This window comes from Sinohyriopsis cumingii, chromosome 12 (genome assembly GCF_028554795.1).
Source record: "Sinohyriopsis cumingii isolate HCF-2022 chromosome 12, ASM2855479v2, whole genome shotgun sequence".
Classification (NCBI taxonomy): Eukaryota; Metazoa; Mollusca; class Bivalvia; order Unionida; family Unionidae; genus Sinohyriopsis; species Sinohyriopsis cumingii.
This window is the reverse complement of record NC_142972.1, coordinates 97,285,051-97,304,332: the sequence shown is the minus strand read 5'-3', so window position 1 is coordinate 97,304,332 and position 19,282 is coordinate 97,285,051. Positions and strand designations below refer to the sequence as shown.

At 34.9% G+C, this 19,282-nt stretch overlaps 1 protein-coding gene across 1 annotated transcript in view; it reads left to right on the top strand.

Moving 5' to 3' along the window:
- The window catches only part of LOC149787050 (cyclic GMP-binding protein C-like), a 28,116-nt gene extending 10,797 nt beyond the window's left edge, over positions 1-17,319 (top strand). Inside the window, exons 3-6 of the mRNA XM_089976027.1 lie at positions 214-320; positions 9,702-9,962; positions 10,513-10,631; positions 17,145-17,319. Of these exons, the coding sequence (XP_089832153.1) occupies positions 214-320; positions 9,702-9,962; positions 10,513-10,631; positions 17,145-17,319 (662 nt within the window). The remainder of the gene's footprint in view (positions 1-213; positions 321-9,701; positions 9,963-10,512; positions 10,632-17,144) is intronic.
- Positions 17,320-19,282: the final 1,963 nt, after the last annotated feature.

The window sequence follows — 19,282 nt, the reverse complement described above, 5'->3', positions numbered from 1 at the left end:
CTAAAGCCTATATAGTTATTTGACGTGGGGTGGGTCCATAATGTGTCATTGACACTTAAGTGTATTTATTTATATAGACAGTTAATTGACATGGGATGGGTGCATAATGTGCCATTGACACTAAAGTGTAATTATTTATATAGACAGTTGATTGACTTAAAGTGGGTGCATAATATGCCATTGACATTACTCTTGTTAATAATTTATTTTCAGAACACATTAAGGTTTGGCTAAACTCCATACATTCCTGTGCAGTATCACCAGAAGCCAAAAGCCCCCCTGTGATTTTGGTGGGAACACATGTGGATAAAATGTCACAGGTACAAATTATGGCAATAAACTTCCGAAGTTTTGCAACGTTTCTTTTTCTAACTTTATTTCTTTTGGTTAAAAACAATAAGAGCTTATGATATGGCCTGTTGTCCATTGTCTGTCCATTATCATAAGTTTGTTAACGTGGCTCATTTTAATCTAATTGGAAGATTGCTATGTAACTTTGAACATGGATTTATCTCATGGTCTGGTTGATCCTAAAGAAAATGGTGCCTATCAGACATAAGGTAAGGCCACCACACTGTCAATTTTGAAAACCTTGTCACAATTTCTCCAGAATGGATGTTAATATCATAATTGGGTTTTCACTCAAAAATTTCTTCTCATCTTGGTTCTAATTAAATCTTTTGGCCAATATGGCTGCAACAGCAATCAACTTGAAAATACTGATGTCACCACTCTCATGAATGGAAAGTCATGACAACAATAATAATAATAATAATGAGTACCTTTTATAGCACCTAATCTTTAGAAGCTCTAAACACTTTACAACATTAGACAACACCTGTAACATACAAAACATATATAATTATATGATTACTAAAAATAAATACCATGAAATTAGAAAACATAAAAAACATGCTGAAAATATTTAAGGTAGGAAACATTTTTAGGTCTTTTAAATTTATTCTTGGAGTTGAAATTGGTTAGTTTTAAGAGCATTCTTAAATGGAACCACAGTGTCTTTGTGTCTACTTTCAGTAGGCAATTTGTTCCACATTGATGGGCCATGGTATGCAAAAGATCGTTGTCCATATGACATAGTTTTCATAGTGGAAATAATGAGTATACGATGGTCAGAAGAGGAGCGTAATTATATTGCTGGTGTGGACACATGGGTGAGGCTGGATAGGTATGTTGGACTGGAGTGCGTCAGTGAAAGTAGCACAGACTACACATTTTGTGTTTGATTCTGGATCGAATGGATAGCTAGTGTTGGGTACATACCAGTGGGGAGGAGTGTTCCAATCGTGGTACTCTATGATTGATCCGAGCAGCTGTCTTTTAACGTTTCTGGAGTAGATATTGAGATGAACCAGACATAATTGAGTTGCAATATTCCTTTCTTGAAAGTACTAATGAAAACACAAATGTTTTAGCGGCATCAATTGAAATATATTTGCGAATGGAGCTGCTGTGTTTCAGCTCACGATGTGCAGCCTTCAATATGTTCATGATATGTTGGTGCTGTGTGAGAGTACTGTCCAGAGTAACACATAGGTTTTGTACTGATTGTATGAATTTAATGTTGGTGTTGCTGATATTTATTGTTTGAGGTAAAGGATGTGAATGAGAACGTATTTGTATTATAATCAGATGGCCTCAATTTTATCATCATTCGTCTGCAGCATGATACATGTCATACATGATTTCACATCAGAAATTAACCTCTCTAGACCTTGGATGGTAGCATCAACTTCAATGGTTGGATAGATTTGTAGATTTGGGTATTGTCATCGTACAATTGGTGAGGCAGTGGATGATGATCTATGACACTTGCGAGTGACTGAGTGTATATAATGAAGAGAACAGGTCCAGGAAAAGACCCCTGTCGAACACCACAACATAAATCAACTGGGCTGGAGTGTACTCGAATTGCAGACACAATTTGTGTCCTCATGACCAAATATGACTTGAACCACAGTAAGGCCGTATCATGAATGCCAAATATATGCAGGAGACGATGAAGTAATATATCATGGTCTATTTGTCAACTGATGTAGACAAATCATGGACTGTGAGGACTGTAATTTTGTCGATATCCAACGCAGAGAGAATGTCATTAACTACTTTTAGAAGAGTTTTTTCAGTACTTTGCCATGGGTGATATGCATATTGTACATTGCTAAAAACATTGTTTGAATTCAGATGAGATACAAGCTGAGATGGAACAACCTTTTCTAACATTTTTAATATGAATGGGAGATTAGAAACTGGGTGGTAGTTCTTTAAATCGTTATGGTCTGGTGTTGGTTTATTCAGCAGATGATTTACAATTGCAGTTTTGAAAAAATGATGGCAATTCCCTGGATGAGAGAGATATGTTAATAACATCAGTTAGTAAGGCAATACTGGATCTTAGCACTCAAGCAGCAGTGATGATGGAATTGGATCAAGTTCACATACCGCTCCGGTGTCCTAGTTGTTAGATCGTTGAGGGAGCTCGTGGGTTCGAACCCCAGCCGAGTAATACCAAAGACTTCTAAAAATGGTACTAACAGCTGCCTCGCTAGGCACTCAGCATTAAGATGATTGTGTTAGGACTGGTCGGCCTTGTGTCAGGATAATGTAACTGGCTACGACATCATGCATCATGTCTGTGGCATGATGCCCCAGTGCTAGACATCACTTTAAACTGCCACACTGCAGACATTGTAGCAATATGACTGGAAATTTGTTAAAGTTACTTCAAAAAAATCAAAATCACACACTAAATAAAGTTCACATGACTTTTGTGCACTCTTCTTCACAATTATACATACTAAATCCATAGAGACAGGTTATAATGCTGCTAATAGTTGCCACTGGAATTCTGTATCGCAACTGTACGGTGACGACGAGTGCATTGAAATTGTGTTGTCAAGCTTATCTCAAATGGCTTGTTCATTGTCACAAAATAAACTGGCAAACTGGTCCGGACGGTTGACTGGAGAGAAGGTAGCTGGAAGTGGTGCATATTTGCTCCTTGACATTAGTTTGTTAGTAGTCTTGAAGAGCTCTTTGCAGTTGGAACTTTCCATGATTTTAGTATTCTATTGAACTGATTTCGCCGCATGTTTGTGACTTTCCTAGCGGCTTCATAGATTTGCTTATGAATAATGAGTCTGGCGGAATGCCAAAACCTCTCAGCTTTACAGCGTTCTCTTTTAGCAGGGCAAAGCTGGTCACTAACACTGCTATACTACGGAGAACACTTTTGAATTGATACTCTGTGCTTGGTGGCTGGGGCATGTTTGTCGAGCAATGAATGCAGGCAGTTATCGAGTTGTTTATCTGTAGGAGGTAAGCAAGTTGTTAGGTTTGCTTGGATGTAATGCATTAGTTTTGTTATATTTATCATACGGAGGTTTCGCTTAGTAGCAAATAAAGGTCGATGGTTAAGGATTGATACGTCAAGATGCCGTATAGTGCAGAGGTGATCAGATGCAAGTTTGTGGGATACCAATGAGGACCATATAATATTATCATCAGGTCTATGAAAAATACGGTCTAACAAATGACCATGTTTATGTATGTGTTTGTTAACTGACTGTTTGATGTTGAAAACGTTAATGGAATCTAGGAGTTTTGATGTGTTTGGGTTTCAGGGACAGACACAGTGAAATTTGAAATCTCCAAGAATAATCAGGCTGCCACCTATCGAATTTCCATACTCCAGGTGATTCGGAATCTTCTCCAAAAAGAGAGATTCAGTCAGCTTGTTTTTTCAGCTAGGAGAAGGACAGTAGAGGCAGAAAAGGATGCACTGACCTTTGTTCCAGTGTGAGTTTTGTTTGGACTAGTTCAAACGATGTGTGGTAGAAATTGAAAGTTGTGGTGTGGTTATGACGTTTGATCAAAGTATTCTTTGTGACGACAGCAATTCCACAAGCGCGAGAGTGGCGGGGGAACGACTTGAGGAAGTAACCGGTGGGTGTTAGATTTGCGCGCTTGGGCTCATTGCCTGATTTTTTAACCATGTTTCTGTCAGGAAAAAGACGTCATTATTCTGATTGTTATTAATTTGAACTATTTAGGTGCACTTTTTTGGTGGTCCTACTGATTGGGCATTGAGCAATGCAATACGGTATCTCTTGGATAGTTGACACAAACGTTGACGATTTTATAGGGATTTGAATTAAGTAATCTAAATTAACGGCCTAATTTTTAAAGTTTGAGCCAGAAAGGGCATAAGGGAAATAAATGGAATTCTTCTTTCTGTTCTACGCCAGTCAGCTTTTAAACAACATTTCTTTTTCCGCTAATGTTTACATTTACGTAATTATAAATGTAGTCCCAGTTTGTTTAGTCTAGAGCGCAATGTAGTCTGGAGAGCCAAGGAGTGGTGATATAAAGCAATTTTATGAGGGTCCATCATAGCATAAATGGGTTGACTGGCGAGTATCACATGATAGTGGTTTGTTCAACAATGGACGTTGTAGCAATGGAGCAAGACAGCTGAAATAAAGTATATTTGTTCTCCTTTCCACATCAAGGAGATGAAGAAACACATACGAACTGAACAGCATGTGCATGATGAACACACTAACGTAGACGAAGACAGATAACAAACACATATATCATAAAAAACGTCACAAAAAACGGAACAGCTGCTTCAAGCCAGTTAAGCGATAGTCGCCATCTTGACAATCAAAGGCAGACAACTAATGACATCCAAGCCGGTTAAGTGATAGCAGGTGCATGATCAGCATGGAATGTTAACCAAAATTGGTCCTAAATTAAAAAGATGCCATTCTGAGAGCCAATAGTGTTGCCATGATGGCCACCTTAAATATCTTGTTTTAATTTTCCCTCCAGAATAGATAGGATGTTGACATAGGGTTTTCATTATAAGACTTATTGCATCTAATCGGTCCTAAATATAACTCGTGCCAATCTGATTTCCACTATGATCATTTTAGGAGCTATGCTTAAAATCTTGTTATCTTTACTCCCTTTAAAGAGAAAGTCATATTGACATGGGGTTGCCACCAGAAGAAAATTTTATAATTTCTAGTTGTTTTTATTGATCATGTGGCCAGTGTGACTCCATCTCCATTGATTTTGCTACTACTCCTAAATGGAAAGTATTTTCAATATGGGCTTTTCATCAGAAAACTTGGTGCATAGTTGGACATACAAAACATATACAAAAAATACTGATCTGACATTCAATATGACCATTGCTGTGGTCATCTTGACAATATTATCCCTACTCCTTCTGTGTGGATGGTGATATTGACATTCGGTTATTACCAAAGGATTGGATTTCAATACGGCCTTAAGTAAAAAAAAACTCTTTACAATGTTTCCTTTACATATATTATACAGGAAAGGAAGAAATATAAGGCAATATTGAAGGAACATCTTTCCAGTTTTTTGGTTGGCTCTATAAGAGTCATTTCAAGGATCGCCGTCTTTAGAAATACCACGCAAGCACTGTGGCTTAAGATGAGAAGTAAAGCAAATAATTCAAGCTTATTTTCCAAAGAAAAGGAAATGAATTAAAACATTTACATAGACAAAGCAGTGTAATTATGTTTAGCATGTTATAATGGTTCAATGTGGTTAGAATTTCGTTCAGTCTAATTGTATCAGACTCACATTTACCTTTGATGGAACCACTCGGTGCCTTATGTGTTTAGAGTGTACGTCTTGGATGCGGGTGGTCGCGGGTCTGAACCACAGCCATGCCATAACAAAGACTTATACAAATTGTATTAACAGCTGCCTCGCTAGGCACATACAAATTGTACAACCAGTTGCCTCGCTAGACGCTTAGCAATATGAGGCTAGTGTTAGGACTAGTCGGCCTGGTGTCAGGATAATGTAATTGGGCGGACATATTTTACCTGCACTGCATACTGATATGTATCTCAATACATAATCTGTGATACGTTACATTATCAATACACATACCAACATGATTGTCTTGTCAGTCCTGACATATAAAGGGAGTGTGTTTGATCAGCTGACTGTCTCTGTTCCTCATTGCTGACCCTAGCTCTTTTTCCCCATCGTCAACAAACCCACACTGAGTACATTATGTTGTTTAAAAGAAAAAACCCGACCAGCTTTTCCTAATTTTCAAACCGCTACAATGGGAAACAAAGATATTGTTTTGTTTGACCTCATCTTGAGCCATTTCATATATGTCCATTTATTGGTTGTATTTTCTGGATGCAGATTATAGGGAGACCTAGACTTTTCTTTTTGTTGGTGTTATGCCATCTTCATCCTTGAAAAGATAACACAAAGGCAATATAACACAAATAATTCCAATCAGAATACATGCTAGTAATTGGTGATTTAATTCAACGTTTTCAGCCATTTCAGGGTGCTCCGTTTGATTGGATGCAATATTCATCTAAGTCACTATGCCAAACCAACCCCTGCATCACTTGCATCAACATACATTTTAATTGATTAGTCGAAATCTGGAGCTGAAAGAACTGGTGCACTCCTAAATATAGCCTTTGATTTATCAAAAGCTTCCTGACATACGTCATACCAACAAAACTTGGTTTTCTAATACACCGAAGTAGTCAGCGGTTTGGGAATTAAAGGGAAAAAAATGCATCTGTTATTTTTCCTTTCTAATAGATAATGTGAATTCTGAGATGGCGTTAACCTGAACTTCTGGTTTGTCTTGAATGTGTTCCAAAATGTGTCCTATCAATTTATCTAAAGCATGGCACAACTCACTTTTACTTAAATTAATTGTCAAATTTGCTTTATTCATTCAGTCAAAGAAAAATCTGAATGGTTTGAGTTGATATTTCCACGTTTCATTGCATATAATGATGTGACCTCACTCACTTTAGACCTATCAATAACAGATGTTACATGTTTCTTAAATCTGTAGTGTTGAGAAAGAACCTTCCATAATAATTGTCATGACTGTAAAAAGGACTTAATGTGGGTGGAAGTAGCTGAAATTCTTTCAAAATAAATCAAATTTGCTGCCAGCCTTCTTACATACAATAAATTACTTCAGTCAATCAACTACCTTGCCTAATCATCCAATGGGAAAGTATCACAAACATGTCATCAATAAATTCAATGTATCGACTGAATTTAGAACTTGTCAACTGATATTCAGCTCATTGCAATTTACAGTCATTTGCCAAAAAACTAGTCACACGGTAGAGTCATGTACCTAAAATTACAAACAATGATGATATAACTAAGATTTTGATCAAACCGCTGGTTAATTAACTTATATTGTCAGCATATATAATTGGATGAATCTGCTTATTATGAACGGGATCTTTGCCTACCAATGAGGTGGTTTTGCATCTTATTTGACGAAATTCTGCTTTTCATTGAATGGCGTTGCAAACTTGTTGAACTGGTAAATATCATACATTTGTTGCGGTTTTATTATGACACCTATGAATATTAATGAGATGGTCTTGCATACAATTAGCAAAGCATTATAACCACTATGGAGAATGTATGATCAATATTATAATTGATTAGACTTGGTAAATAGGCAATTATAATTATGATGTTTTATGTGTATGATCCCAGGTAAGGTTCATAGCTATTAATAATGCGATCTTACATTTTATTTGCTGAGCTTCATGTGAAATCTTAACATTTAAAACCAAGACAGTCCATGCTCCTGAAATAAAAGTGGATTCTGGGAAGAAAAGGAACCAACTTTGTTCCATTTTATACAAAGAGGATCTCGAATGGGTAACGATTTAATATTGAATTTATGAAACGAGTTGAATAATGTCCAACTTTGGCGAGCCTTGGCGAGCTAAAGCCTGACATTATTCAATGGGTTTCGAAAATTTAATATTAAATAATTACCCATTTGAGATTTTTTATCACGTAGTTTTTATTTCAAGGGAAAATTATTTAGATAGAAAGAAGAACGAACAAATTCCTTCATTCTGACAGACGGTGCACCTTTGATTTATTGTGCATCAAATATAGTCCAAAAAAAGTTGAACTAGTAAAAGTAGTTTGTCCATTTTTACAAACTATAAATCAAAGAAAAAGCTTCCATCCAAATAAACAGAACATTTCATAACGACAAAATCATTTTTCATAACAAAATGGTTAATGCGATGTGATGCCACAATGATACGATAAACATTAAGCATAAAGTACATGTTTACCTTAAATTTCACATGCAGAACTAAACGTTACATTGTTGCGATTCTTATGTGAAATTGGATTACTGGATGCATACATTCAGACATTTACTGCAAGGCGTTTGTGACTGGATATTTACAGAATTTGACTTGAACAAAAGACTGTACAGAAGACGTAAACAAATTTCTTTTTGAGTCGGATTTGCATCCCATATATACTGCATCAAGTTCTGACAGTTTGGAGACCCATTTATGTCTAAATTATGCTGTGAACAGAAAGGAGTTTATTTACTTCTGTAAGTTAACATTTACACCACGCTTGTATATATGGTGGATTCTATATTTACGTTATAGATATACCGCTCCCTCTCCCCACCCCGCCATCAAATAAGCAATGATTTTGGTTTTACTTCTTATTGTTGTTCTTGTATTGTAGTTTTACGCCATGTTTCTCATTATGATATTGTTATACATGACATAACAAACCCGTGTGGGGGTAACATATCCATATTCAGACAACCGATCTAATTTTCATTCAAAACCAAACATTCATCAAGGCGGAATTAGGAGTTAAAAATGCTTTCCCATGATTCCACCCAATCAGTACAGAGGGTACTGCACAATAATGTCATGGCCTTATTTGGACCAATCAGAATTACACAAAGTGATATTTTAACATGTGGTGATATCACAAATATGAAACTGCACATACTGTAGGAAAACTATACCTACTGTGTGATAATATGATATATATATATATATATATATATATATATATATATATATATATATATATATATATATATATATATATATATATATAGGTGGGGGTGTGTGTGGGTGTGTGTGTGTGTGTGATTATTATTAAAGTAGTGAAACCACAACAGATAGCCAGTCTGTAGGGGTCACAGAGGAGTCAGTCTTGTTAAATGGAGCCAATCTTGGTAACTGTTACTGTATCCAAATTTTAAAATTGTTTTCAAAAAATTGTATCATCTAACTTAAGATGGACAAACTAAGTGGATAGATGAGTCAATTAAACTAGTGACAAATAACTTTTTATTAAAATCATCAGGTTAAAAGTACTAAGGATTGTAAAATATAATTGAGACTTCTAATGTGGAGTACGTCACCCACATATGCAATTTAGAATTCAACTGTATTTTCATATGGACTCTGAAATATATATTGCAATAAAAGAGCCTTATCAGGGTATCGTTTATGTTTAAATGGAATAGTCCTAACAAATAAACCTAACTCTTGAATCTATATTCAGTTAGAATTGAATGTTAGCAACAAGGATTAGGGTGGTTAATTATGTTTTGTATTCAAGAGAAATTTGAAAGCAGTTCGAGTAAAAACTATGCCATTTTTGTGATACTGATCATGAATTTCACCTTAGAGGTCAAATTAAAATCAATTAATGTTGTCAGTCATAGAAAATGAGGAAATTATGATGATTGAACATGGAAGCTGTATGAATATTGATACCATTTATAAAGCAGCCTACTTTGACAGTATCCACTTTGTACCACTATGCTCCCTATATTTCTATTCTAGAGTGGCCACTATGAGAATCGAGATATTTGTAAGAACTACTTCAGAGAGATCAGAACTTGTCTAGAAAATGAACCTTCCATATTTCACTTGGTTAACGAGGAATTTGCCATTGACAACACTGTTGTGGACAAAAGATTGGAGGATTTAAAGAGGAAAATTGTAGAGGTGGCATCACAGCAGCCATACTGTCAGGTGGAGATACCTGCACGGTGGATACCCTTGGAACAGAAACTGATGAGGCTGAAGGAAGCTGGAGTGAAGGTACGAATTCACACACATGTGAAACGAGTTAGGAAGTTTTTAATGAGATCATAATTGTTTAGCTCCCATTAACCGGTTTTTATGATTTTACAATGTTACATCAGTTACATATTGTTTGCTATCACATGCTGCACAGAGGAATGCTATGTTGGTATCAATATAACATCTTTTCAAAGAACTTTTGAACCAGGTGTATATGTGGAGTATGGGCTTTTTTTCTAGCTGAAAATGCTTTTTTACAGACTATGTACTATATGTGAAATTAAACAATTAAGCCCTTGGACCTTAATACATTTTCTGATCATGCAGTTTAGTCACAATTCATTTTATTATGTTAAATATTGTGCAGACGTAATGCATTTGAATTGACGCATTATCCACTTTATTAATACAGAAAAATATTTTCACATAATTTTATATATTTTGATATTTGTCATATATGCAAATAAAGATCATAGCATAACAGTTGCTTCTCCAAAGAAAATAATAAACATAGAAAATTGTAAAAGAAGAAAAGTCCTGTCAGACGAGTCTTTGCTTATGTTTACAGGTGATTCCTATCAGCTTACTGAACGAAATGAACCTGACTGGAGTTGTTCCATTATCTGCAGAAGAACTGGATCTATTTCTTAGATTTCTACATGCTATTGGCACTATCCTTTACTTCAGGTGAGATTCAAATTGGTTTTCCGCTCTGAGCAAATAAAACATTATTGTATTGCCAGTCAAAGGGATGATAACAGAGTGGGAACAGAGAAGAAGGCTTACAGATATTAAGCTTGAAGCTGACGTGCAAAAAGAGATCTCTGCTATGAGTGAAAGGTGGAATAAATTTAATTATTAATTTAATTGAGTATTTCAGTTACAAAGATGTTTATTTCACTATTAGAAAAAAATTTGGGGTGACTGTTTTAGATCATTTTCTTGAAAAAACAGTCCCCATTTTATGTCATGAGATTGTAGGTTATGCAGGATTGTGCCAATGTCTTTATATGACAACAGGTATCAGAAGACCTCTGCTTAAACAAGAATACCAACTGTGATTATAAGCTTCTAATTAAATGTCATTGATTTATGACATTTGAGTTAACTTTTCCATCTGATGTTTCTAGGAGCAGAGCTTTCTGGCACTGATATGGTGTACAAAAACATCAACATATCATCTATTTATTTCAGCTGGTTGTATTGACTAAGCCGCTTAGACTTTTTTAACACTTGCAACTAATACTTCAATCCATTAGAATTGAAGAGGAGTTAATCCTACACATTTTTTATAAATTGTACTTGCAATTATTTTAAATAAAGCATGTTTTCGGTGGAAAAAAGGCTGCAAATCATGTTTAGAGAAGATCACATGTCAACATACTCAATAAGTGGCTACCTTATGCTGACACCTTGGTTTCATCCATTCTAAAATTTAAATATTACACTTGTACCTCGCATCGAAACATAGCTATTAAGCTATATAAGATGTGGTAGGAAAAGTTAGAAGAAACTCGTGCTGCACATGCGACTTGACCTTAAAGATGTAACAAAATAATCAGAGATTTGTGCAGCCTTGCTTTGAAATATGATTTACAAAAGCATAATTTATTCTAACCTTTGTGGGACCAGTTCATCTTGGGGATTTAAACAATTTGCTCTCAGTGGTTTTGGACATCACACAATCAGTTATTTTTAAATAAAATATGCATGATAGTATAAATATATGCTGACTGATGATAGCTGAAACTTTACCAGCCATCAGACAATTAAAATTATGAAAACTGTTAGTTTGGCAGGACATTTACGACCTTTGCGCTACTGCATATATCCTGCTCTGTATAACATTTACTTGATTTCCATTAAATTTATTTGTACTTTTGCATTAATCATTCCATTTGTCAATCTGACATAAACTGGTAACATGCTGTTTTCATCAATAGATATGTCGGATTTGATATTTGTCTTTAAAGTTGGCATTATAAAGCAAGTTGACTTATATTTCAGTAACTGATATACATTTTGGATGCACTTCTTTGTCAGTTTCTCCATTCAGAAATATCAGCCAAGTTCAGACAAAAACAGACTGTTATACGTTGGCTGCCTTTACAAGCAGTCTTTTCAGTTGATCTGTCTGGCACAATGATTCCTGGTTTCAAGTTTTGTATTGCCGTACAAGAATGGCAACAAAGAGCAAGCATTCCGTTTTCCATTGCAATGAAATGGTAGTGAATGGCCTTTGAAACCCTACAACATGAAATAGCCATCTGTATGTTCCGATGCTAAGTTGTGTTGGGTTAGGGAGCACACTTGTGATGGTCAGTGGCAAGTGAACACAGAAAGTGAAGGCTTTTTCATATTACAGCACTCCCTCGTTAGCTGGCGCCCCGATAACTCGCGAAACTGCTTGTAATACAGGGTCAGTCTTGGATCCCATTTTTTTTTATACTAGAGAGGTACTAATAATTTCACCCCAGTGTGTTAAACATGACGAAAATCGAGATCAAAAATAGTAAATGAATCCTTGATAAATCGCTCGTTTTATCTTCGAAAACGGCTAATATGACCTGGAAATTTGAATCAACATTATAAAATTATCGACTTTTAATAAGAAGTCCTGTTTTGTTAAAATTTCTTTCCAAACTACAATCTTGGTACACCGTAAACAATAGTATGCAATGAATTTCGATCAACGAAAGTGGTGCGAATGCCTACTGGAGGCAGCACTATAATAACTAAATACCAATTAAATAAGGTGTTTTTATCAAGTGAAATGTGAGTTTTATTTGTATCTTTTAGATAAGTTTAAGTGTAATGATCATAAACACAATGTGCAATGTTGTATTCAAATCTACCGTAACAGCTATGACTGCAAGTACTGTTGTATTGTTGTACTGAATTAAATCCATACCACGTTAATTAGTTTTTTGTATGCAATAAATAAAATGTTAAAAGGCCTACAAATCCAACCAGTGTAAGAACTAACGGCACCAGCTGAGTGACAGGTCATTGAACACTGTTACAATTTGCTTTGTTTGTTTGTGAATGTAATATAATTAAACTACTTTAAATTGGCATACACATTCACAAATGTGAACAAAGATAGCAAGACAACTAAGCGAAATGAATGATTGATGACACAACATTCCGTTTCACAGATCGATTTATTAATAAGAAGATAGTTTCATAGTTTGTAGTTGATTTTTATTTATTGAATTGGCACTCAGAGATTTCGTCATCGATGAGAAGTTTCACTATTACTTGCAATAAAATCAGTGCATCAATATTATACTAATAGAACAATTAAAAAATGACTTTCAAAAGTGACCGCTGTTTCACAATCGAAGTGTTCCACTGTGGGTTTTTAAACAATTTAATAAAATGAATCTAGTTTGATCGTGGATTTGAATAAATAATTAGTCTGGTTCCCTGAATAGAATGCTACTTGCATTGCAGTCCACTGTTGTAGGTAGCAAAGTAGGACGCATACGGATTAGAGGAAATCAGACTACTCAACTGGAACATCATACGTATCAGGGAATCAGACTAATCAACTAGAACATAAAGCAGTGATGTAATACACAATGGTTTCGCATACACGTGACGGTTGTTGAAACCAGTTGGAATATCATTAAAGATCTCTTAATAGCTGGGCATCTTGAACTTTTTTTTAATATATAAAAGCAAAAAACTTAGTTAGAAAAAGTGCTTTATTGAAAATTATTCCCAAAATGACTTTAAAATGAGTATTCAGCCATTAATCACCAGTTTAATCAAAAGAAAACAATTAGCAGTCGTCTATATGTCCAGCACAGATGGCATCATTTCATATTGTTATGGAGTTCCATGGCTTACTTGCGCCCTCACGTTTAGTGTGGTCAATGTTTTTGGACCCTATTGTGCCCCAGTTATCGAGGGAGAGGTATAATCTCTTGGAAATGAACACCATTTTCAAAGCAGTTCATGTCTGGGTTGAGAATTACAAAGGAAAGACGGGTTTGATAATGTCAGACAATTTGTGCATGCCTTGTTTGACATGGGATGTCTATTTCAGATAATTGCTCAAGTCTGACACATTCTGGGGGAAAATCAGTGTTGTGGCTGACTCGTTAAAGATAATACAGGTGTTGTATACAGATTGGTCTGTCCATCCATCAATTTCCCTATGGCTCAGACCAATGCTGGAGTAATTTATGGCATGTTCGAACAAATACTCACCTTCATCGGCCCATTTCCTAACCAAGCATTATTTGAGTTTTGAATTATATCAACTGTTTTGAGCATGAACAATGTTATTAGAAATGCCAGTGAGCGACTTTGAACCCAAGTCTGTTTTTAAGATATGTCTTTGTATTTGTAATAAAATATGAAGCTCTAGAACAGAGATTCCAAAGTGTTTGAAACAGCATGTGAAGCTGTCTGAAGGACATTCCATGGTATTTGTAATAATGGGTAAACTTGTCTGAGTGTGGGAGATGCGAATTTATTTGTACTGATGAGTCAAGTTAAATGAGCGAGTGAGAATGTATGGTATTCTAGTAGTATGCAATGTTTTTTTGAATGAGGGAGAGCCGCTACGAGACTTCCAATATTTGACAGGGGGTTTTAAGGTATTTTATGTGATGTAGTACCTGTAGTATATTAATGAATAAGGGATGTTTTCAAAAATGTATATCATGCTCTGTGCTGTGCCAGAATGCACATTTTCACAGTCTTTCTTATTACAGCTTTTCTATATGAATTCAACATGTTGTGCTGTGACAGAATGAACAAGTTCACACCTAGTGAAGTCAATATTCCGTTGTTAATACACCACGATGTGCTGCAATAACATGAGTTTAATCACAAATGACGAAAGTTAACCATCTCGCTGAATGTCACCTTCCCAAAAAACCAAATGACACCATTATTTATTGCATATCATTATTATGTTAGGTTTAATCATCCCTCATCTGGCATATTATTCAGACAAATTTTAATCAATCGAGGGACCTCCCATAAGCAGAATAATTTTCTTCAAGATCTAATACATGAAATATTATTTCTCATCAAATTTGCATAGCAACAATAAAATAGTATACGTTGTAAGATCACTGATATATTGGTCATGTGTAAAATACAATAAATAAATAAAAATCCCCAAATATTCAACTAAACATGGAGTATTTGACATGGAATGTGTTACTGGAAGACAGAAGACTATTAAATACAACACTTCACTTTTACGTTGACATGGAAAACTTGTAAAGTGTTTGACTGGTGAAAATATGAATATTCACAAAGCATCCTCTTTCCCTAACTTGCAAATAAATTATGTAATTATACATGATGTTGCTTGCATACAAATCAGATATAAATTACAAATAAGTGGTTGTAATAAGTGACTATAGTGCCATATACTGGTCTCTTAGGTTTTAAAAAACTTAAGCACTTACTTTGACCTTTTCAGAAATAATGATATCTCTCATTAAATTAGAAACATTTTTTATTTTAGCAAAGTATGAATAATAACTGACAATGATATATTCCCTCATACCCTTCCTAGTTTAGTTTAAACCGTATGACCTCGCATGACGTCACCCTTTTAATGCACCTCGCATGTATATTTCTTACTCTGGCACCATTGCAAATATGCTTTTATGAAACTAATATATTGCAGAACAACATCAATAGAAAACTCGAGTTTATAGGAAAAATTACAGAAAGACTTTTCACTGTTTATTCCTAAAGCTTTTTTTTATACTAAACTGAATCTTTATTTTGCAACGGGTGATGTCAGAAAATCTAATATAATCCAGTTGGCATAAAACTTGGTGTTATGATACAATTTTTTCCTTTTGATAACACTATTTGGAATTAGTGTACTTTTCCAGTACTTTATTGGCATTTTGAATATACAGAATAAAATCATTGAATATACCGTTTTGGGAAGATAATTATTTTTTTATCGTTCGTGCCTTACGTCTCTAAAAAGCGGAAGCAAAACAATACTGCATACATAATGTTACAGATGTAGGTATTATTGCCATGTATTGTAATCCTTACTATGTTCTAACCAATTTAAAATAAGACTGAATACCTAATATTACAGGTATTGGTATTATTGCCATTTATTGTACTTCTTACCATTATCAAACCAATTAAATATGACTGAATACATAATGTCACAGGTGTAGGTATTATTGCCATTTATTGTACTTCTTACCATTATAAAACCAATTTAAAATAAGTTAAATATCAAGATTATCTCGAAGGCTGATTGAAAATATACGTTCATAGTAAGCTTATTGATCAGATTTGAAATCTTACAGTTATGATTAGCAAGTATAAATATAGAGAATATGTTTCATGTAAATTTTCCCAAATTATAATAAGAAAGAACCACTTCTGAATATCATTAATGGCAGATCCATATTAAAGTATAGCAATGTACAACATTCTAAACCATGCTACTGATTTAGATATAAGCTGTGAATCACGTAGCTAACACAAGTAGAGTAACAGACTGGATGCTGATTATGGTGGGAAAATGTATTTGCCGTATTAGAAAAGCTGGTAAGGATTTGTACGAGCACTTGCTGATTGGAGAAAAGAGAAGTGCATGTAGTTAAATAGAGATTTTTTATGATGTGCCTCTTTGGTTCATTTCACAACTGATATTGATAGGATTTGCGATAAACGTATCTGTCTCTGTGTCTCAATGTTGATCCTTGTAAACAAATGATGTTGTGGTATCATTTTGTTCTCTCAAGAATTATTGTGAGTTTATGACACTGCGTCAAAATAGGGTCTACGACGATGTATATAGATAGATACGTAAATTCGTACATACATACATACATACATACATACATACATACATACATACATACATACATACATACATACATACATATACTGGAATGTAGTGTAAATAGTATATTCACTTGGAATGTAATGATTTTAACTCTCAATGCATGGTGCGGGACGATGCATTCATGCATGTATACATACATGCATATCCTAGAATGTGATGTGAGTAGTGTATTCACTTGGAATATGTGATTTTTCTCTGTGAATTTGTTAAAAAATTATGAGACCAGAGCTGTCAAAGATTACTATCAAAAGTATGAATCAGGAAAGGAAACAGTAAGATACAATTTAGAACTAGGTGACGTTTATAAAGTATTTTCTTATCTTTTCTTTCCCTTCTATTTACAGCTTGGATGTCCTGAGAGAGAAGATTGTCTTAGAGCCACAGTGGTTGATCGATGCCCTTAAATCCCTCCTCATTGTTGATGAGATGTTCTTTCTGAGTCTCAGCAAAGCTGTCACAGAAAAGTGGTTCGAGTTTAAGACAAAGGGAAATCTTTCACCAGAACTAATTGGTTTGTAAAATTCTCTATTCTGTTTAAGCTATTGTCAAACTACTACTTTCATTCTAAAGTTGAACTGGACTGATTATAACGCACTAATTTTATGAAACATACATGAGTAACCTTAACAAACAATTTCACAAACTCCGACTGAAATGCCAGAAACACAGACAATACTTTCTTTATGCCCAAAGTTGCTCTTTTTTGCTATAAGTTTTCAAACAATGTTGTAATAGCTGTACTTCATATATGAAAAGATAAAACCTATTTAATTGGTTTGTGTGTTTATTCAGGTATCAGAAAATTTTATAGAAAGCAATATGTTTTTCTCCAGCTCCCGAGTTCAGCCATTATCTAATTGCAAATCAATACCCACTCCCCTTTGCACATTATACATTTTAACCACTGCATGGTCTTAATTAAAAAGGAGCTAACACCAACAAGTTTTGTCAAATTCAACAAATTATTTATTTCCCTGGAATGCAAAATGAAAAATGGAAATAAATTAAATTACGCTGTTGTGAGTTAAATCTGAAATTATCCTAGAATTTTTAACACAAGTCATAATGATTAAAGCTCCGAATAAATTTTAGTGGTATTTCAAATAGGTTCCAACGATGAAGATGTAGATGTGCCTGTAATGACCTGAAACGTGATGGTGTGAGGCTTCATTTCGATAGCGTTCTATATTTCATTAGTAAACAATTACCTTCGGACATCACGGAGGCCTCATTTGGATATCATATTATATTCCATTCATAAACGATTACCTCAGTTAGATATTACCACTGAAGCATCATTCAAATAGCATATTATATTTCATTCATAAACAATTACCTCAGTCAGAAATTACCACTGATGCATCGTTCGAATTGCATGCTATATTACATTTGTAAACATTTACCATATACATTTTGAGAGTGACCTGCTACAACATATATTGTATCGAAATGTGGCTAGTTTAGCATATAATAATGATAATTCAGTCCGAAGTCTATTACAGTATACTTTGTCTCTAATCATTAATATTGGTATTTTAGCACAGAATATAGTTTATTCGTTCAAATCATCGGATATGGTATTTGTGTAATAGATTATTCAGGTTAATTTCTTCAGAAAATTCAATTTTGTATAATTATTTACAATGAAAACACCACGCTTATAGTCATATATGGATGTACAAGCCATATATAGAATCTCGTAATTGCATCATAACCCCATTCTACGTGATCAGACGAGCTATATGATATGTTGAGACAAACTGTAACCCAACAAATGTTAAAAGGGTAAACATTAAAATATCATCAGTTTTAAATGTTTGCCTTTTTTAACAGATAATTAGTACACATTTTAAAATCATCCTTACTTTCCTAACATCTAAATCTTGCATAGGTTCACACGTCTGATCCACTGTTTTATTAAGTGGACAATGCCTTCCATGCCACATCAAAGTTAATAGGTTAGATTTGGCCTCATTGTCAATTTTCCGATTCACTGAGAAATACAGCAATGACTTTGCTAGGGAAGCGACAGTCTTTTGTGCTTAATTTATTAACCGGGCAGCTCACCATTTCAATGTGTTGACTGCATCGGCTTACTTAGACCTGATATTAGATGATGCATGTCTGCGGTCCATGTTAATTCAAAATTATGAATGACCCTGGTTGGGTCAACGTTACTTTCTGGAGGAAAACCTAAGTTCAGATTCAAGCACATGAGGAACTGCCCCTCCAAATCTCTGCTCAACCCACACAGGTATTTCAAAACAATGAGCCCCTCCCATTTGTGAAAGGATGATAATCGTACTAGGGACAAGGGATCTACTGAGCTGAGTGTGCAATACAGATCCTAGTCTAATGCCAGGAGACAACAGTCTAACCGGGCTAGGAGGCAGCAATGCAGAGGAGGAAAGAAACCAAGTTTCTCCACCTTCAAGCCTCCTGACTCTAAACATTGACCTACCCTCCTCACCGCTGGTAGACA